This window comes from Motacilla alba, chromosome 12 (genome assembly GCF_015832195.1).
Source record: "Motacilla alba alba isolate MOTALB_02 chromosome 12, Motacilla_alba_V1.0_pri, whole genome shotgun sequence".
Classification (NCBI taxonomy): Eukaryota; Metazoa; Chordata; class Aves; order Passeriformes; family Motacillidae; genus Motacilla; species Motacilla alba.
In genome coordinates, this window is record NC_052027.1 from 18,229,802 (window position 1) to 18,252,289 (window position 22,488).

General features: G+C 42.8%; 1 protein-coding gene across 3 annotated transcripts in view; it reads left to right on the plus strand.

Moving 5' to 3' along the window:
- SLC6A11 (solute carrier family 6 member 11) overlaps positions 1-22,488 on the plus strand; it is a 96,412-nt gene that overhangs the window by 32,056 nt on the left and 41,868 nt on the right. For all 3 annotated transcript variants that reach the window (XM_038148872.1, XM_038148873.1, XM_038148871.1), the window contains exon 7: positions 14,920-15,054. In XM_038148872.1, the coding sequence (XP_038004800.1) occupies positions 14,920-15,054 (135 nt within the window). The remainder of the gene's footprint in view (positions 1-14,919; positions 15,055-22,488) is intronic.

Below are 22,488 nucleotides of genomic sequence, written 5' to 3' on the forward strand. Positions count from 1 at the left end.
TTCCAACAAATTAAGCTCTACACTGCGCAACAATGAATTAAAGATATAAAATAAAGCTGCAACTGTAGTAAACTTTTGGTTATAATTTATTTGTCATTTTGCTGTTGAGGAAAACGCCCAGAATTTTTGTGAACTATTTAAAATGCAAAATAGGAGTTCCCAGGCCCTGCTGGCTGAGTGTGGTGTCACCTCTCACTATTGAACTCCAAATATTCCCCTTTGGCTCTGTTTTTATAGCTTTGCTCCCTCCTCCCCCTGAATGGGAGCAGGGGATGGTTCATGGATGCACATCCCCAGAAAACTTCATTATCCAGACATAAAAAGTTATTTTTGCACCCCCCACACATTTGCAGCTCATATTTCTTTATATTGTGAATGATTTCTGTCACTCTCAGAACTTTGAAGGTTTGGGTTTTTTTTTCCCCAAGGTTTTTTGTCCTGGTTCTGAAATGAATTTCAGCTGTTTTGGTTTGAACTGGGCTTTGGTGGCATTGATATAATCTACCACACCACAATGTGTCCCCCAGTTGTGTTCAATCTTATTGTTATTCATAATATTTTGATAATAGGAAAATCATAAAATGTAAAGAGGGGAACCAAATAACTCAGCCCTATATCTGTCCTTTGCAAATGTGATCTTTTTCCTGCCTGAAACAAAGAATTTCAAATACCAAGCAGTAAGTTGCAATGGTTTCTCCAAAGAACAACATCTTTTTAAGCTTCAAGCTGGTTGGATTTATTTGCTGACCTCTCTGTAAGGCTTGGAGCCTATCTCTTCTGCCCAAGATTTGCAGCAAGTCTGTGACAGCAGCCAGAAAAAGTCACAGAATTTCCGTAGCTGTCTCCAGGCCCTGAGTCACACAGCAGAAAAAACCCTAATAAGGGGAGCTAATATGTCTTTTGCTACTTGTGGGATATAAGCTGAGGTAGAGAATCAAGTGAGATTTGGATTTCTGTTTCTGCATGCACAGGCACTGGATTTACTCTTATGGAGCTGGGCCAACAATTCTGTGATGGGAAATAATAAAAAAAAAAATTTAAAATAAATAGGCCTGAACAGTGCTTATATTTCTGAGTGGGGGTAATTTTGTGTTAATTGAGGACCTCTCCTACAGCAGAGCCTCTCTTGAGGCCTTGCCATTTCCAGGTGTGCAAAAATCCCTGGCATGTGGCCCTAAAATAAGAGAATACATTCATCTGCTGGGAAATACAAGCAGGAAGAGAGCTCGGTGTGTCAAGATTAATGCATGAGAGAAGTGGGAAAAATCCTGGGATTAGGTGATCCCTTTTCCTTGAGGAGCAAGGCACTGCTAGGTAACCAGTGTGCTTGAAGAGCCCAAACTCAGAGATGGTTTTTTTCTATATTTTACCCATCAATTTCCCTCCCCTCAGGAGTTAAGCCTTGCTTGCCAGCAGTTAAGACTCAGTCACTAGTCCCAAAGAAAATTTATTTCTCAATAGCAGGCCATCTAAAGGCCTTAATGGATTCAATGAGGCAGAAAGAAGGAGCAAAAGGACAGAAAAAAAAAATTAGAGAAAGATGTGTGGAAGGGAAAAAAAAGAAAAAAAGAAAGAACTAGGGCCCATTGTAAGAGCCCAGGAAAAGGAACTGGGCAGCAAGGATTGTATCTCCTGAAGTGTCTTTTGTTTCAGGCTGAAGTAACAGCAAAGAATGGCCCTTCATGGTGAGGCTTTAGCTGTGGCCAAGGCTGATGTCTGGATTCAAAGGGGGAAAGTAGAACATTCATGAGATGCATGCAGAGTTCCTGCTCTCCGCCTCCTCTCTCTGAGGTTTTAAACTAATTTTTTTCTCCACTCTCCCGTGCTCTGAGCATTTAAGGACACCTCGGGTTTGTTTAAAAAAATTGGATTTTTGTGCTTCTCCTTGGTTTTCCTGATCTGTTTGACTGTTGGGGAAGGTTTCATATATAGGAAACTTCAATCAAAATCGTGTTTTTATGATTTCAGTCCTTCCCAGCTGCACCTCAGTGGGGAAATCCACTTTTATGTGAATCTTTAGGGCGAATCTAAGCCCTGGTCCACAGCTGAAGAGAGTAAAAAGTGTTTCAGGGCACTGAGGGACAGCTCAGGGCACATACAGGTGGGAGAGGTTTTGGGCAGAGAAATCACCTGGTCTGTGAACTTAAAGCATGAGAAAGCAGAAGGGGCAGGGAGGAGCAGAGGGTGGAAGGCCAGCTGGGATATTTGCCCTGGCAATGCAGGGAAAATGGCTGCAAAATAAAAGGGAAAGCCCCAGGGCACAGATGAGCACAGCAATCCCTGGAGGAAAAATGCACTGATTGGCTAAAGGCGACAAATTCAGGTTCTTTTTGCCATTGAGGCTACCAGGAACTTTTAGCTCATTATCAAAATTACACTGACCCAACAAAGAGGCTTTGGGAATGTGACAGTTGCACTCATTTATTCCTGTATGAGCTCTTCATGGTTCAGAACCTGCCCATCCTCCTCTGCACTTCCCTGTAATCAGTGAACGATTCCCTGCAGCAGAGCATCCAACAGGAGCCAAAATAGAGCATTTCCAGTTTATCATCATTGTTGATGCACGTGTCAGGGTTAAGGTATTATTCCTTCAGGTGCAGGGCACTGCTGCTGGCTGGGATTTACAACTGAGGGGTTTCCAAAGCTGCCCTTCCCAAAACTCTGTGGTTGCCACGTCCTGGTCTCTATGTGTGCACAGAATTTCTGCACAGAAATTGCAATGAACATTGCTTTTCTTCAGTCTTGCTTTGTGTGTTTGGAATATTATTTGCACCTTTTCTTCTGCAGGAGCACACGGGGTCCCTAAGATGGGTTACACAAACATTTGTAGCTCTGACTCTCCTAATGCTGCTCCAATGTCACATTTCTTCCCATGAAACAGAATAGCCACAACTCCATATTCTCCCACAGCTCCTGCTCATCTGTCCAGCTTTAGGACTGGCTCCTTAACTGCAGTTTTAGGTATCCATTCCCATACCCTGTATGCCAAGGTTATATTAAACCAAATTCCTGCCGGTGGGAAGGCAGGCTCTGCTTTCTGCAGCCAGCAAAGTCCACATTTCTGGCTTTATCTCCAGCGTGAAGATGTCTTTGTAGTACAAGTTTTGTTTACAAGGCTGTTCTTGTGAGATTTACAAACTCGAGTCCTGTATCCCACCCCAGTGTCAGCTCCTGTGGCTCAGATCCAAACTGACTCCCAAGAATGGCAAAGCTTAATGAAATGAAATAAACTGCCTCACGAGCAACAAAGGCAGCTTCAGGCAGCTGCTGGTGCTGGGCTGGTAACTAAAACACATCCCCAGGAGGGAGCTGGCTGCTGTGCACCTGCTATTCACTCCTGCTGCTGGAAAAAAACCTGTGTGCTCCAAGAAAGAAAGGAAGAAACTCAAAACATCCTGTGCAAGCTGGATTGTGTCATGGAAAGTGGACACTTTGGACAATTAGTAGATAGTGGTGCTGTAGAAAGTGTAAGGCACTGCTCTTAATTAAGTGTAGCAAAAAGTTCTGGGTTCTTTCCTGTGGGTGTGAAATGTGTTTGGCAGAATTGCAGTGCTCGAGGTCAGTGAGGATTTTTGTGCTTTGGTTTGTGTGTCCCTTGTCCCCGGAGTGCCTTGCTGAGGGTGGAACCTCAGTGCTCCAAGTGTGGGATGAGCACAGGGAGAGGTCTGTGCTCCCAGGGAGAGCTCCTTTACATCCCCAGAGCAGCCACTCAGGGATCTCTGCTGAGCTGAGGGCTTGAAGGGAGAGCTGAGAGATCAAAGCATTTCCCCAAGAGAGAAAATCAGTCAGTGGCAGTCACATACTCCTCAGCCACCCTGTCTTCAGCCCAAGGGTTTTATCGTGAGATCCCTCTCATTTTTCTGTGCATCACATCACCTTCTCTTCTCAAACCCACAAATTAATTGCAGCAGTGTCAGACTGGTGTCCTACAAGGCAGCCTTGGGGTGATTTAGCAGCTACATTGAGAGGCTGCTTGGAGGGCAAGTTACAGAGCAATAAACCCTCGGTCAAGGTGTGACTAACTGCATTAGGGGGTGGAGTAGCCACAGGGGAGGGAAGCGTGGAGAATCAGGGTCAGGATGATAGGGATGCTGGTTAGTCTGAGTGGTGAGACTGTTTATTATACTTTTGTTATTATACCTAATGCACAAGGGGTGTTGCAAATGCTTCATGGTGCATCCATCTCTCAGCTGTCACCATGGAGATAAGAGCTCGTGTTGCTCAGTGGCTGACAGGAATTGGGCTGTCATGCTGGGGGCACACAAACACCTTTTCCCAAAGAAATGTGAGCTCTTTATTCTCCTACAAAAGTCCTGGACTCCCAATAGAATCACAGAATCACTTTTTCACTCTGAGGATGCTCAGATGCTGGAACAGGTGCCCAGAGAGGTTACAGAGTCTTCATATTTGGAGATACTCCAAATTCAGCCAGTCCTTGAGCCACCTGATCTTTTCCTCCTGATTTGTGCAGTGAAATGCTCTAAATGCCATTCACATGCCCTTCCTATAATTCACAGCCCGAATTATACTAAATTTCTGTGACCCTATGAGCACTACAAAGAAACAGAACATTCCAAGACAGGGCCTGTCTGTTTAACAGATGCATCATCTAGGGAAAGATTAAGGTCTGCCAGATATGGTTTTTATGGTTTGGTTGGAAGGGACAGGACAGTTCATGGAATCAGGGAATATCCTGAGTTAGGAGAGACCCACGAGGATCACCCTGTCCCACTCCTGTCCCTGCACAGACCCCCCAACAATCCCACCCTGGGAGTGGTGTCCAAACTCCCCTGGAGCTCTGGCAGCCTTGGGAATGTCACCCCTCCCCAGGCAGCCTGGGCAGTGCCCAGCACCCTCTGGGGCTGAACCTGTCCCTGATCTCCAGCCTGACCCTCCTGGCCCAGCTCCAGCCTTTCCCTGGCTCCTGTCCCTGTCCCAGAGAGCAGAAATCAGAGCAGCCTCTCCATTGCCCCTCCTGGGGAGGTCTGACCCACTTCCTTCAGCTTCATGACTACAAAATTCATCCAAAGACAAAAAGGCGTGGCTGAGCTACAGGATATCTTTGCCTCCCAGTTTACAAATTATTTTTTTTCCCTAGAATTTACTGCACAAGATTAAATAGTGCTGTGGCGCCCAGAAAACTGCAGAAGTGACTGCTAGATTTAGAGATGGCCACTACCAAACCTGCTGGAGTGCTTGGAGGATTGATAGGATAATTTTCAAAGAAAGTCTCACGTGTGACTAGTTTTGGTGCAAAATTCTAGGGAAAAATATTATTACCATTGAATCAATGTTCTGTATTTTTCCTATTTGCAATTACTTGATATGCATTTATTTGGTGACAGCAGAGTCTGGCTGACACGCTGATCTTTTCCACCTTTTACCTTTTGAGGCCACCTTTTTAACTTTTTTTCTGGCTGGAAAACCTCCCCTATAATCCTTTGGTCATTGCATTTCCCAGACCTCATCCAGCAATTTCTTGCCTCAGTGCTGATTTTCATTTGGTAGTGTGTTTTTTGTTGTTTCTTTTTGTTTGTTTGAGGGGTTTTTTTGAATGACAAGTGAGGAAAATCAAGCAGGAATCTAAACTGGAGATGATAAGGAATGCTCCGGTAAATCCTGATTTTATTGGAAAATGTTGATTCACTGAAACGAATCACTGAAGGGAATACATGATATAATAATTAAATATATATATATATAATCCATGATATAATATAATCCATAATAATTCCATGAGGACACTTCTCCAGGAAACCCAGTTTCATGTTCTGCAGGTAGAATCAGAGGGCAAACAAACCCTCAGCCTGCAGAAGGAGCTGGCCAAAAATTTTGAGTCCATTCCAACCCACACTCTTAAGATCTTACCCGTTTTGGAGTGACAGGAAAAATCACCTCCTGCCCTGCATCTCTGTCTGCTTGAAGGTTAAACATTTTTAGGATGGGTCAGGACCTGAGGAGTGAGAACTGGAAAGTCTGTCTAGAACAAGTAAAAATTCCAATTCATTTAACGCCTTATTGAGCCCCTATTTCTGCCTACGTAAAATCAATTACACAGCTGGAAATTCAGATGCCAGTGTGGGATAATTCTGAATTAATTTCACAGAAATGGGGGTGCTATGAGGAATAGTCATCCCATACTACACATTTTTTAAAGCAAAATGCAAACTTCTGGGTGTATGTGTAACTCACAGTATCTGCTTTGTCTGTGAAGGTAAACTAGATGGCATTGAGAGCTCTGAAAATCCTAGAAGGTTCTGGAAAGGGACAGCTTTGTTTTATAAAAGCTTGTACATTTTAAACACCTTTACAAAATGGAAAAAAAAAACCCCAACCCTCAGTTGATTAATTAGTCCTAATTTATATTTAAAATTCTTCCTGATTGATTTTTAAAGTTGACTTTTACTTGATTAAATAGAAGTCTTTAATTCTGAGATATTTGTGGCTCTGCAAATTCCCTCCTTGATGGGAGCTCTACATAAACACTTTGCTTGCAGTGATGAGCTCAGCCAGGATGCTGAAATTTGCTTCCTCCCCATCAGTCTTCCTCTCCCTGCCCACAACCAGAGGGCAGCTCTTCCTCTTTGTACAAAATGTTAAACAAAAAAATCACATTATACCTATAGGATGCCATTATTACACTGGTTTATCAGCACCATTTATGGTGGAGATAAAATAATAAACTTCAATCAATTGTCTTTTCTGGATAAAAAAGCCACAAAATCCAAAACATCCACTGCTTTTAAAGGAAGACATTCCAGGTGTCAGGGACAATAACACCAGGACTGGAAATTGGAAAATCTGCTTTTGTGTTTCCACTGGGAGAGCTGTGTCTGCTTGCCAAATTGTAGAGCTCCTTTTGCTCAAGGTTTTCTACAGCTTTCTGCCTTTGAGAAGTTCCAGCACAGCCCTTCCCCACAACCAGAAGGCTGCTCTTCCTCTTTGTGCCCTTGAATGTTAAACAAAAATCAAGTTACAGTTAGAGGATGCTGTTATTTCACTGGTTTATCAGCACCAATAATCGTGGAGATAATAAACTTCAATCAAGAATTTTTTCTGGGTAAAAACCCCTCCAACCCCAAAACATCCACTGCTTTAAAAAAAACCTCCAACAAAGACATTTCAGGTGCCAGGGACAATAACACCAGGGTTTTAGCATTGGGATTCTGCTTTTGTATTTCCACTGGGAGAGCTGTGTCTGCTTGCCAAATTGTAGAGCTCCTTTTGCTTGAGAATTCCAGCCCAGACCTTCCCCACAACCAGAGGGCAGCTCTTCCTCTTTGTGCCCTTGAATGTTAAACAAAATATCAAATTACAGTTAGAAGATGCTGGTATTGCACTGGTTTATTCGCCATTAATGGTGGAGATAAAATAATAAACTTCAATCAATTGTCTTTTCTGGATAAAAAAGCCACAAAATCCAAAACATCCACTGCTTTTAAAGGAAGACATTCCAGGTGTCAGGGACAATAACACCAGGACTGGAAATTGGGATTCTGCTTTTGTGTTTCCACTGGGAGAGCTGTGTCTGCTTGCCAAATTGTAGAGCTCCTTTTGCTCAAGGTTTTCTACAGCTTTCTGCCTTTGAGAAGTTCCAGCACAGCCCTTCCCCACAACCAGAGGGCAGCTCTTCCTCTTTGTGCCCTTGAATGTTAAACAAAAAATCAAATTACAGTTAGAGGATGTTGGTATTGCACTGGTTTATCAGCACCATTAATGGTGGAGATAAAACAATAAACTTCAATCAAGAATTTTTTTCTGGGTAAAAACCCCTCCAACCCCAAAACATCCACTGCTTTTAAAGAAAACACTTCCAACAAAGACATTCCAGGTCTTTGGACAGTATTAGGGACAATAGCACCATGATTTTAGCATTGGAAATCTACTTTTGTGTTTCCACTGGGAGAGCTGTGTCTGCTTGCCAAATTTTAGTGCTCCTTTTGCTCAAGGTTTTCTGCCTTTGAGAAGTTCCAGCACAGCCCTTCTCCTGCTTCCCAGAGCTATTTTGGGCGCACAGTGTTTACAACTGTTGGGATTTTAGTGAGAGCAGTGTGGTGACAGCACGTTCACAACGTGAGGAGCACACTTCCCAACAAATGGAGAGCACATTTCTGGGACTGTTGGTGTTGAGGGTTGCTGCAGCCTTCAATTTTTTCATCACCATATCTCCTCTAAGAACAGTTGGTGAGTGGAGGATTAATGTTGAGTGTGGGAAATATAATTTTGGAGACTGAGGAAGCACTGGGAGGAGGCACTGAGCTCCTGAGTTGTATTTACTATAGATATTGATCTGTGAGACAGATAAATGCTTTTCTTCCTGGTATATAGTGGCAGCAAAAATGTACTAACATGAATGAAACATTTCCAACAGCTGCTCAGTTTTTAGTTCAGGTTGGTCCTTTTTTAGTGAACATTTAAAAACACTTCAGAGCAGTCACCACAATCTGAACTGATTTGATCAATGTATAAATTTTACTGTGAATTTGGTCCAAGGGCTATTCTGGCTGGAATTAATCCTTGAAATAAAAGGGACTTGTCTTAAAATCATTTTTTCAGGATACAGCCCATTTTTTATGATCACTCCCCTTTTTTTGAAGCTCTTGGCACATTATTGTCACTGATTAGGTCATTATGAAGCTGTGCACGTATCAAGAATTAATCTGGTTATCTGCATTTGCCATTATTTATTTATTTATTCTTAATAATTTATTATTAATAAACTTATTTGCTATTACTATTTATTTATTTTAAATTCAATTTATTACGGTGTTTAAATGCTGGTGCTCACATAAATGATTCCAATAATGGGATAAAATTCACTGTTTCTACATTTTCTAGGGGTACTTTTGTGTGTCCTGCTGTCCGTGACTGGGATTTTTGGATATGTCTGCAAATTCTGTTCTTGGTAGTCTTACAAATGAATGTTTTGGGGCAGGATCTGGTAATAAGAGAATTTTTACTCAAATAAAAGGAACTCTACATTAGCTCTAGACAGTACACTGATTTTTTTATTTCTTATTAAGTAGGAGGTCTGTAGACCTCATCAAAAGAACTACCAAGCCTGAAGAGCAATTTCAGCAGAGAGAAGACAGATCTTGATTTTAATGCTCCTGGGCAAGCTGGAAGCAAACCCAGCTGTTGGAACGAGCTGGGAAATTACACATATTTAGAAAACTTGCTGCTGCTTAAGGAATATTTATGGGGAGAAGGAGCTCATCATGGAAGTGAATTGTTCTCTCAATTCAGCTGGGAAAAATGAGCTGCTGCTGTGCATGGATATTGTCTGCCCTTGGTGCTGTCTCATTGTTTTCCAATTTTAGCTGCATGCCTGGGTTTCTAATAGAGCACTTTGGATTCAGCCTTCCACCATAACTTCTCTTTCTTTCGGAACTTTGGACCACAGGCAGGCAGTTTTGTGAACACAGAATATTTGAAATGGAATTTGGGAAGTGCTGAAAAGTGTGTTAAGTCAGACCCAATGTAAAGAATAATTCGTGCTGCAAAAAATATGGAAAATAGGTTTTTTCACCCATTTTTAATGTGGGATTAAGGCTTCCAAATAACAACTCTGGCTTGTTAAAGCATTTTTCATTCAAGAGAGAACTCCCTTCTGCCCATTCAGTTAAAAGAATGTCAAACAAAATTAAGCAGAACATTTTTACTTGGTTTTTTGTTTTTGTTTTTTTTTTTTTTTTTAATTGACTCGATGAATTCTGGAGTGACGTTTTCATTTAATTGTGAAGGAAACCATTCCAGTGGGGCTCAGACTTTCATTTATTTATTTATTGCCTTCACCACTGTGTGGAAAAAGAATTGTGACTTGCATAGCTCTGCCAGGTAGGGATTTTTCTGTGTCCTAGGCAATGACCTCAGTGTGATGTGGTGCTGGAATTTTTCTTTCTGCAGTTATTATTTCATGTGGAAACTTTTACTTCCTGTGATCACTCAGGGTCTCCCATCCCTTCACCCAGTGTCCTCTCCTGGCCCCTCTTTTCTCGCTCACCTCATTGAATTTTTATTCCCAATGAATTTTTCCTTTTGGATCCTTATTTCTCAGACCTCAAATCTCATGACATTTTCTTAGCTGTTGGGGTTTGAATTCATTCCTGCACTCACACACGGTTCAGTGGTAATTTAGAAGGAATTCTGCAGTTCATAGGCAATCTGGTTAAGGTTGGTTTACCAGAATTATTCTGGTGCAAGATTCCCTCTGTGGATAAACAAAGATGACAAAGAGAAGATGCTGCTGAATAAATCCATGAAACACACAGGGAAAACAGCAAAACCAGCCATGGTGCTGATTCTAACCCCTCCCCTCATTCCACTTATACAAATCCACTCACCTGGTGTTCTCTTGGGGTTTTGGTTGTGTTTCTTTCTCTGCATGTGAAATTTTACCTGTAAAATGTAGGTGGACCTTGAATGTTTTCTCCCTTTTGACATCCTTTTAAAAACCTTGTGAATCAGCTGTCATTCCTTTATACCATTTTATGCCATTCTACTTGTAAATCCAATTAATGTGGAAAATCTCCCTTTTCAGGTGTCTCTTGTAGCTCTGTAGATGGTGTAGAGTCAGATGAACAAAAGCCTCTTTTCCCAACAGCGCTGCATGGAACATTTCACACTATCCCATGGCAGTTGAAAAAGAAAATCTTTTATCTTGTTTATCATCTAGCTAGGCTGGTACCATCTAGGAAATCAGAATTTGTGAAACAGGCGAATATCAGCGAGGCCAAGTCTGGTTTGACTGTGGCTTGTGGGACAATTTAGAAACTTCTGATGGAAATCCTGCCCTAATTGGTGGTTCCTGAGTGTGGCTATCCAGAGAGCAGAGCTACCAGGCAGGGGTATGATAATTATATTTCTATATTTGTGCCAATTTATTCCCCTGGATAAAAAATTACTCTTTTCCTTCTCGCATCACTGGGTGAAATTTTGGTTCCTGAGCAGTTTCTCCACACAGGAGTGTAGTGCAGCGTGGGCACAGCCGGGGTTTCACTCTGGTTCTCTATGCTCATCGTTTCAAATAAATAAATAAGTAAATAAATAAATAAAGTTAAACTACACCCAGATTAAAACACTCTGTGAAAAAGAAGGATGAGCAGGGCATGGGGGCAGGCCTGTTTTTCCATACACAGTTAAACAGTGAGTTCTGGCAAATCTCTGGCAATTCCTGCATTGATATTCCTCATGTTTACAGCCCAGTGGAGCAATAGAGGATTTCAGGGGACAGGGCTTAGCAAGCCAGGAATGTCCTGAAGCATCAAGATAAATTTTATCCCATTTATAAAACACATTTGGTTCCTTATAGTGCAAACAAGCTTGAACATTGCAGCTTGCAGGGGAGAATTCCATCACCTTCCAGGCCTCCAGGTGATATTTAGTTCAGGAATTCTGGTTGTGTGCTCTTAGCAAGAGCCAAGCAAAGGAGGAAGGCTCACTGCTTCATGCTGCTGTGAGGAAGTGTCTGAAGCTCAGGCTGCGGTGCTCTGCAGGAGCTTTGGCCAAAGAAACCTGACGTGGGGCTTTGAGATCTCCATGGGTTGGGGCTCAGTTCACTGCATGGAAATCTTCCTCATTCTCAGCAAGGTTATCCTGAATTTCTTCTACTTATCTGCAAAAGCCAGATCCCTCCACCCTGCAGCATGATCCGCCTGCAGTGTCACAAAACCACCTTTTCATTTAGGACAAGGAGTTCAGCAGTCCCAGGGGACAAACTGGACCACGGGCACAGATCTGTGCTGTTGAGATATTTAGGTATGAAAAGTTAAAACTGAAATCTAGCTCAGTTCTCAAAATCTTTGTGGTGCCTCACTCATGAAATCATTTCATAGGTACCTGCATATCTATATATTAACCTTGAGTGACATCTAAGCCTCTTTAAGGTCTTGGTATTTAAATTTCCAGTACTTGCTACTCAACTTATTTCCTATTCTTTGATACTTAAAGCTCGTGGCAGTCAATAAAATATCTGTTTTCAGTATCGTTGGTTCCAATGCACTTTCAGTTAAGCACCCAAGGATAGTTCAGAGTTGCTGGGTGTATTTCCACCTACTTGGATGTCTAAATATCATTGTAAATTTTTCTTTCAAGCACATTGTGAGAGGAGAACTTGGTGCAAAAACTCGCCTGCCAGAAATTTTTATTTTGTTTCCAACTGCTTAAACATTGGCATGGCTCTGACAAGGGTTTAAAAAAAGCATTTTGAGCATTGGGATGCAAATTAACATACCAAGCAATTAAAGTCAATTAAAACAGGATGTGGTGTAATTAGAAACAGTTGTGTTCACATTGATATTCAGAGAGGTTCGATGTGTTGAAAGAAAAGAAAACAATCCAGGAAACTTTTAATGCCCCACAGATGTGATGATGATGCTAATAATGGCACCGATTCCTAGATTCCCCCTCCTGCCTCACCTCAGGAGCTCCTGGGGAGGGGGAGAAAATGGGAATTAATGGCTCTCTCCCAGCACAGTGCACTCACCTGCTGAACTTAAAGAGTTCCTCCATTTTTGAGGGTACCCGATGAGTCACATGGGATCATTTCATGTTTGGGGTTAAATAGTCTGAAAATCCAATTTCAGTTCATTAATTACAAAAATATGTCTGAGAATCCTTTCACAGGCCATCCTTTGATGTATCCCTTCCATTTACATAGGAGGCAGATATTGGACTGCTCAGTTTAAAACACATATTTTTGAGGTGTATTTTTCACCAAATGATTTTTTTCCATTCTTGCAGCTGAATTAATTTTGACAGACACGATGATGATGCTAATAGTGGCACTGATTCCTAAATTCCCCATCCTGCCTCACCTCAGGAGCTCCTGGGGAAGGGAGAAAAAAATGGGAATTAATGGCTCTCTCCCAGCACAGTGCACTCACCTGCTGAAGTAAAAGAGAAGCTGGAGCTTGGAGGGGTTGTGTGATCAATTATCAGCAGTGCCACTGGGCTCGGGAAGAGGGGATCTTTCCACCTTTCCCACTCCTGCTTCCTTGGTGTCCCTTTCATCGTGCTTCTGGATGTCTGTATTGATATTTATTACCAGAAATACTGAACCAGTGGTGCTTTCTCTTTGTCCCCTTTCTGCATGGCAGCCAGAGAGCAGGGAGAGCCCCAGTTCCTCTAGAGCTGAGGCAGGGCTGCCCTGATGGCCCAAAAATTCATTAGAGGTTGTGGTGGCAGCCCTGGCTGCTGTGGGATTGCACAGATCCCTGGCCCTGGCCTCTCTTGATGCAGAGATGAATGGTGTTGGCTGTTCCTTGGTGGAGATGAGGGAGGAAATGCTCCCAACACAACCTGGGAAGGAATCTGCCTCTGCCTCATCCCAGTGTGTGCTCAGGCAGAGCGTTCCAGGCACGTGGGATGCGCAGGGAGCAGTGGGTGTGCTGCACAGCAGCGCAGAGAAGGAGGGAAATGCAAGGAAATATTGCAGATATTCAGGTGCAAGGCCTCCAGTGCCATCACATGGATGTGTCTGCTGACTGCCCTCTGTTAAATGCAACTTCAGATTAAAACAAGGAGGAAAAAATAGCTGGCAAAGAACTAAATAAATGAGAACCATTAGCTGGCCACTCCATCCTTTCCACCTAATTTAAGGCTTGGAGCAGGACCGTGTCCATCCCATGTGTTTATTTTTTAATTCTCATTAACTGCTGATCCTTTTTTATTTGAAACCCAAATGTGGAGAGACAAGGTCTATTTCAACTCAGCCAGTCACAGCGTGCTCACTAATAGCCAACAAATGTGAGCACTGGGATAAAACCTCCCATTTTGCATTGTACAGACCCAGGAATTCATCAATTCAGGCTTTTGGGACCCATAGGAATAAAAAGGTGCTCTCCATTTCCTGGGAAACTCAAGTTCCTCCATTTTTGAAGAATGAGGCACATAAGATCATTTAATGTTTGGGGTTAAATAGTCTGAAAATCCAATTCCAGTTCATTAATTACAAAAATATGTCTGAGAATCCTTTCACGGGTCCATTCTTCATTTACATAGGAGACAGATATTGGACTCTCCTCAGTTTAAAACACATATTTTTGAGGTTGCATTTTTCACCAAATGATTTTTTTCCCTTCTTGCAGCTGAACTAATTTTGACTGGTGCAAGGCAGGTGTAAGAGTAACACAGGTGCAAATGGGCACAGGATATTAAAGAGAGTTAAATTTATAGAGAGATTATTATCACATAAAGAAAATATTGATAGTGCCATGGAATTTATTATTTATTCCTTCTCTGAGTTTGAGTAGCCATCTGCTGCTGTCAGGTTTGGGACTGTGAAACAGGACCAATTCTGCTCCATTTTTCCTCTGGAAAATGTGACTTCTTGCAGATTTCCTGTTGCTGCCCATGCAGAGAGCAAAATGATTTATGGGAAAAAAAAACCACAGCCATGTCTATGAAAACAGAAATTTTCAGGAGGTGCTGGGGTTCAGCACCTTAGCAATTTTGCCTGAAGGTTCTTTGTAATATAAGGGTTCTCTATCAAATCCCAAGGAGATATGGATAGAATTCAACCTTTGGGCTTGATGAAATGCTTATTCCTGAAACCCAGACATGGAGGCAGAGCAGTCTGAAGGGAAATCAGTTTAGTAATTCTGGGGTGCCTGAGAATCCATTGCTTGTATTGTTATACAAGATGTAATTAATTACTTGCTATCATGAGTACCTGTGTTTGGAAATAATACACTTACAGAGAACTCCCCAGTCTCTATGAAAGCGCTGACATCTCCCTCAGACTCTGAGGAGTTTAGAAGGGAATATGGTTGGAGGACAAAAACCACCTGCACAAAGGCACCCAAAGCACTTTTCCTTCAGCGGATGTGAAAAGAAGGTGGTTTTGCTGCAGCTGGAAGAAAATTCACAGAACTCACAGAACTCACAAAATCCTTTTCTGCTGTTTGTTTCCTCCCCCAGGTTGTGTATGTAACAGCCACGTTCCCCTACATCATGCTGATGATCCTCCTGATTCGGGGGGTGACGTTACCCGGCGCTTCCGAGGGCATCAAGTTCTACCTTTACCCCGACATCTCCCGGCTCTCCGACCCACAGGTAGGACCTTGGCTTCATCTCTGTGTGCCTTTCTGGCTGGGAAAAACTGCAAGAGTCCTTGGGTTTGAAGTCTGAACACAGGCGACTGCTGGGGGATTGCACAGATCCCTTTGTGGGAAATGAATTTGTAGGGAATTCTCCGAGCCTGACAGAAATCTCACGCAGTGTGTGCATCTGCATGCAAACCTTGAGATAAGAAATGCTGACTTAGAAATGCCACGGAACAGGACAGACATTGTTGGGAGAGAAATGGAACTAGGAACAAGTTTCAAAGGATGGCCTTGCAAATAAGACTGGATACTTTGGAGAAATAGAACTGTGAAAGATGTAGGACCCGTGAGGGGCAGTTTTAGATGATTGGCTTTCAGGCATCTACAGCATGGTGTGGCAAAAAGCTGATAGCCAAGAAATGCTTATAGTGTTTTATAATTAGAGAAATAGTCAGCTTCTGATTGTGATAGAGTGAATGATACCATCTGTATTGTCTCACCCTTCTCATGAGACTGAAAATGGAATAAAAGTTCTTAACACACCTCTCACTTACCCCATCTCTGGGTCAGAAAAGAGCTTAATCCAACCCCTCTCTTTGCCTGGCCTCTCTTGATGCAGAGATGAATGGTGTTGGCTGTTCCTTGGTGGAGATGAGGGAGGAAATGCTCCCAACACAACCTGGGAAGGAATCTGCCTCTGCCTCATCCCAGTGTGTGCTCAGGCAGAGCGTTCCAGGCACGTGGGATGCGCAGGGAGCAGTGGGTGTGCTGCACAGCAGCGCAGAGAAGGAGGGAAATGCAAGGAAATATTGCAGGTATTCAGGTGCAAGGCCTCCAGTGCCATCACATGGATGTGTCTGCTGACTGCCCTCTGTTAAATGCAACTTCAGATTAAAACAAGGAGGAAAAAATAGCTGGCAAAGAACTAAATAAATGAAAGTTACCCAGCTCCTCGCTGGAGATGTGGAGTTGGGATGGGGCTGTAAAGCCATGCTGTGTGTTGGAACAGATCAGTTTTTAAATTGGGTAGTATTTTGGTTGATAAATGAGGATTTTCAGAGCCAGTTGCAGTTGGTGCTTCTGCCACTGAGGGACAAGAGCGTTGCCACCAGTTCAGTGGGAACAAATTTAGCTGGGATTGAGCCATTTTTTGGTTCTTTGCTTGTTCCAAATCTAAATCTCAGGCAGAATTAACAGAGAAATTATTCATTCAGATGATTGCTCTCTTTATAGCAGAACATGTAACCGAGGAGGAACAAAGTGCTGAAACCAGGAAATCTGCCTGTTTTGTTGTTTCTAATGTAGAGCAGAACATGGAAATAACAGATTAAGGTTTTTTTTGTTGTTGTTTTTTTGGTTTTTTTCCTAATTTCCAGTGACAGAGGATTACAATAGAACAGTTATTGTCCATCATTTGTGTGATATTGAAGGGGGAAAGTGACACAATCTCTATAGAACCTGACAGGTTGCAGACAGCATTTTACTGATCTGCTTTGGCACTGTAAAAGACATTACAGAGTGTTTCTCCTGAGGCTATTACATTATTAAATGGATCCTGAGAAGCAGACAGAAAGGAATTTGGGAGTATTTGTCAAAATGAATTTTTTTAATCTGCTTACTGAAGATGTGTCAGCATAATTTTTTTAAATCTCTGCTTACTTTAGACATGTATTTTGTTTAAATAAAAAATAAAATGAAACAAAAGACAATAGAGGGGCTTCTTCAGGTAATTTCCTTGAGGCATCTGAAATATCTGTAATGTTTGCTTTAAACAAATAATATTTCTAAAGAAAAAAACCTCAAAAACGGAAAAAAAACCAAAACAAAACAAAAAACCCAGACAAAAAACCAAACCAAAAAAAAATAAAAGGAAAAGATTATTTTAAAAGATTGAAAATTTTAGATGAAAATTTGATCATGTTGTGTCTTTTGGACCTGACAGTGTTTGTGTTGTGTGTCAGCGGAGATGGGAAGTGGAAGGGCTGTGGGAGTGGTGTTAGTGCTGGCTGATGAATTCCAACTGCACCTGCAGCAGAGGTGGCCCCAGGGCAGCAGAGAAATGAGCCCTGGCACACAGGGAAGGGCAGGATTCTCTGGCACACTCCCTCCCAGAGATTTGTTAGCACCTCCCCACAGGCTCATCCTGCAGAGAATCCAGCAATCCAGCAATCCAGCCTGGGTCCAGCTGAGCCCAAGGTGCCCAAATCCCTTCTAGCCAGGACAGGGAATTGTGTGCTGTTTTTATTGCTCACAGGGGTGGCATTGCTTTGTTCTGCCTGGTTTGATCTGGTGTTTCACCCCTGGGTGTGGGGCTGAAGCTGCAGGTGCCCCCTGCCTTCCCCAGCAGTGCTCTGGTGCCCTGATGCTGTGCCACACCCTGGGCTTTGCTCCCCTTGCAGTGTCTGTGTGGAGCATGGAGCACCTGGGACTGGGAGGGACCCTACAGATCACCCAGTGCCACCCCTGCCATGGCAGGGACACCTTCCACTGCCCCAGCCTGCTCCAAGCCCTGTCCAACTGATGTCCTCCTGCCAAGGGTGCACATAAAAAATTCATGTTGTCCTTCCCATGGTTCCTGAGCATTTGTATTTTAAAACTCATTGGTTTCACAGTCAGTGGATCCAAATCCCCCTTCCAGTTTTTCTTCCCATGGCAGTAAAAAAGCCCCGAACTGATGCCTTGTGCAGGCTGCCCTAGAGCAGAGACCAGACAGAGCTACAGAATAAAGCAGGGATTTATTGAAAGGATCTCCTCCATGGATGCACCTTGGGCAGCACAAGAGCCCAGCCAGGGCTGCAGCCAAGAGGAACCAAAATGGTCCCAAAATGCACGAGCGCTCCCGGGGGCTCTCCCTGGGATCAGCTCTGCTCCATTTGCACCTTGCAGTTCATTGTCCCGTTCCAGCTTTAGCCCAGGCACTCCCACCCTGCTTGTTTGTCTCTCTGCAGCCCACGCTGTTTGTGCTCCTGGGCTGAGATTTGGATCATTTGTCCTTGGTGCCCAGCTGGAGCAGGAATTGTTTTGTCTCCCTGCTCTGTGCAGAGAGCTCAGCATCCCCTGATGGGAAGCCCAGACCCACACACTAAAGCAGCACAGAATGGGAAAATATAAAAGCCAAAACCTGAGGCATCACAGCCTGACCTTGGACGCTTCCAGTGGTGGGGCAGCCACAGCTTCTCTGGGCACCCCGTGCCAGGGCCTCATCTCTCTCACGGGCAGGAATTCCTTCCCAATATCCCATCCAGCCCTGCCCTCTGTCTATGTGAAACCATTTCCTCTTGTCCTGTCCCTCCATCCCTTGTAAAAACTCCCTCTCCATGTTTCCTGCAGCCCCTCCAGGCCCTGCAAGGCCACAGTTCAGTCTCCCCAAAGCTTCTCCTGTGCAGGTGAGCAATCCCAGCTGTGCCAGCCTTTCCTGCCAGCAGAGCTGAGCTCTCTGTATGAGCAGGCTCAGTGCTGCTCTTTAAGAGCTGCTTCCTTCCCTTGCCCAGTGCTTTTCTAGAGGCTCTTAACAGGATTTTGCCCTGCCTGTGGATTTCCCACGTGCCACTGACACCCTTGCTCGTGTTTGTCATTGAGGGAGGGCACGCCAGCTTAAGGGACATATTGCCAGCTTAAGGGACATGATTGCCAGCTTAAGGGACATGATTGCCAGCTCCAGGGAGGGTTTATATGCTTATTTACCCTTCTGGTGCCACTTGTAAAGAAATTCGTGTTGCCATGACAATTTGCAAAGCCCATGGGTTGCTGGGAGCAGCCTGGGAAGCACAAAGTGCTGGAGACACGTGGGCTGTGTCTGTTTGTCCCTCACACGTGGGCTGTGTCTGTTTGTCCCTCACACGTGGGGCTGGAATTCCTTTGGGGAGTGCTTTAAGGAGCCAATTCCTCCTCAGGTTCAGGAACACTTTCACGGACAAGTTCTTGTTCTTCAGTGGGAATTTAAACACCTTTTAGTAGAAAGAAATGTGCCATAAATAGATGGCCAACACCAGTGCAGGTAATTGAAATGTAGCATTCGTTGGTTTTAGAGAACTATTTTTGTGTTGGAAAAAACTGTCATTCCACCAAAACGGAAATACATTGTTGAGAATAATAAATGCAATTCTTGAAGAAAGCTTTCAGACAGATAGGTGTGATCTTTAGTCACTTCTCAAGAAACAGAGGAAGCTCAGTTCTTCAGACTTAAAACTAGAATTTGGCACAACTAGTTTTATTTTTAAAATAGGGGTTTTTTTCAGCTTTTAGTGCAAATTCTAATGGTAATAGGATGGATTTAGAGGCATTCTCCATCTTATGGAAATGCAGAATTCCATGTTCAAAGCCACAGATATTAGGATAACCTCCCCCACTCCATAAACCTCTGCCAATTGGTTCTGGAGCTTTTTGCCAAGTAGCACAACTGAAACTACCTGGAGATTCGTGCTTCCAGTTTCCATGTTTACTCCTTTCAGTGGCTTTACTCCCGAATGCCAAAGCATAAATGATGTGGACCAGCAGAATTTGTTCTCCTCTTCAGCTGCTGGCCTGTTTCGATAATACTTCAGGGAGGGTGCTGGGTCTGCATGAGGAGAGAGGTATTTGAGCCCCACAGGCAGCTATGTTTACTGGGGATTAAATAAATGAAATTTCTCTTCAAGGCTCACTTCAGTTTGAAGTTCTGGACTTTTTTGTCTTTGTGCAATTTGCATTCCATGGTGGGTTAAAGCTTTGTGAGCAGCTATTCGTCTTCGCAGCCCCCCTCAGCTTCCAAGGGCTTTGGTCTCCATTTCATTTTTATATTCTATCTTTCCAGCAGAGCCAGTCCCCTTGCTCTGAAAATGCCATTTTTTGTCATGTGTACACCTCATACCAATCACAAAGTGTTGCATCAGTGGAAGCTGCAACAGTCTGGAGCTCTCTTTAAGCCTCGGAAGTGTTTTCCTTCATCAACAAAAAAAGGTCTCAATAATCCTCATGCTCAAATTGGCTTGAAATCTATCCCTCTGCCCTAATCTGGGAGATACAGGTGCTGGTTATCGCTGAAATAAGGGATCTTTGCTGAGTTATAGCTCACACAAAAACAGTGCTTCGGCAAGTTAATGGGATTGTTCTGGGGTCTGTGTGCAAGCCTGACTCAGAATATGGCTCTGCTTGTCCCTGGACAGATTTAAGGCGATTGTAATTGTGTGTGCTGCTCACTGAGCCCTTCTGGGCAAAACATTTGGGTCTTTGTAAGAGGATTTTGCAAACAATTGTGCCTGGAAGAAGTTTAGGGAGGGGCAGATGTAGCAGTTTGATGGGTCAGGAAGTACCAGTATGGATAATTGTATGGAAAATCACATCAATTTAACCCCTGCTGTAACAGTGGGCTGTTAAAAAGGGGAGGAAAATAAGAATAAAGCTTTCTTCTTTATTGTATGTTTGTATGCTAAAAATTGGCCAAATTGCTGTTTTGTTGGGTTTTTTTGGTTTTTTTTTTAAATGTTAAAGTTGTGAATTGTTTTAATGAATATATCCATGAGGGCATCTATCAACACAGCCACAATTGCCCTGAACAGCTGATTTCCAGAACCTTGGAGAAATTTCCATTTCTCTGTGGGAAGAATACACGTTGCAGATCATCTCTGATAAACTCTCATGTGAATGTTGAGCTTCAGGAACAAAGCCAAATTAATCAGTACAGGAAAATCAGAGCCATGACAGGTAAATTGGTTTTAGGTTTCTCAGGTCTTTTATTTGCAGCGGGGGAAGAAATTGCAATAAAATTTGTGGTGGCAGAAGTATTTCTGCAATTCTTTTGTAGCTCAGCCAGGAGAATTCACTTTTAGGCAGCTGGGATGGGCAGGTGACAACTGGGAGATGGCTTCCAGAAGGACTTTGCTCATCAATTTCCTTGGCATTGAGACTTGGCTGGCTGGCTTGAAGCCCACTGGATTTTTCTGCTTGAAAATGAGTACCAAAACATGAGTGCACAGCAATGAGCATCAGCTTAACCTGATAACCCACTTACTCTGGGTAGGTTTTATACTGCTGAGATCCCTCTCTTCCTTACATTGTCCTCTGGATCAAGAAATCCTTTTTCCTCTGTGGCATTTAGGCTGTTTCCACATGTAATTGTAGAGAAAAAGAGAATTTTAGTCCATCTCTTTCAGAGAAAACACTTTTTTTCTGGTAGAAAGTCACTCTAAAATAAATGCACATTGTTTATTTTTCTCCTGGAAATTGTAATTTTTCATTACATTTCCTTAATTTTTGTATTAGCATGAGCTTATTGTAGTGGTTTTTTCCCCCTCCTTCACATGATATTAATCTGTTTCAGCAAATAAATAACAATATTCTTTTAAAAAGGTGCTGCTCACCGAAACTGCAAACAATTTCTTTCCAATCAGTCTAATTATAATATACATACAGATGAGAGAAATTTGGGAATACTGGATCAGGGTAGAGGTGGTATTTCCTTAAATCCTGATCTGAAAACCCAAACTGCAGAAGCATTTGAGAATTTCTCTTCCCTTAACTTTTTATTGCCAAAATGTAGGGGGGCTGAGTTGCTCTAGGAAGAAGAAATGGTGCAGACTGAGTCAATTTTAGGATTTGCAGCCCTGGAATCCACAATCCTATCGCCACCTCGAGGCCAGTGAAGCCTTTTTGCAAGGCAGAGGAAAATCCTCTTTTCTGCCTCTGAGAGTGGAGCAAACTGCTGCATTCAAACATCAATTTGGATTTCATTTTTGTGTGCTTTCATGCTCAGAAAATCCAGGTTGCTGAGCAGTGGTTTCAGACCTGTCCTGCATTTAAACCTGCTGATCCTTACAATGGAAACCTTGGGATTTTCAGATGTTGGCAATGAAATTATCTCTGATTGCTGGACAATTTTTGGATGCTTTTTGATTTTTTTTTTTTTTTTGAAATGTGACAGGTAATGACCTTAGAGGTCTTTTTCAACCTTAATAATTCCATGATTCCCTAAGGGAAAAACTTGCAGTGGAATGAGAAACTGCTCCATTAAGATAACTTCAATACTGGTTGGTGAGTTTTTAAAGATAGTGCTTAGAAAAATGCTTCAGAGACAGCTCAAATATCCTGAATATTACCAGAATTTTGGCACCAATAATTTAGAAAACCCTTCAGTGATTTGCTGCATTTTTGGCTTTTGTAAGAGTTTGGGCAGCAATAAAAAACAAACAAACAAAAAAATTAACTGGGAAAAAATAGTAGCAATGAGAGGAGGAAGATGTCCAGCTCCTCTCACATTTGTGCAGTTCTGCTAAGGGGTGGAATTTATTCTTTTTCCTCCCACTTTCTTCCCATTCTCTGGATTGTTTCCCTCAGCAGGTATTCACAGTCTGAACCAGGTGTGAGTTGCAGTAAATTAAAACACGAGTGGAAGTCAGAAATCCATACAAAGACTGCAAGGATGAAAATCCTCAGCCAAATTTATTATCTCTATAACTGCAACTCCCCC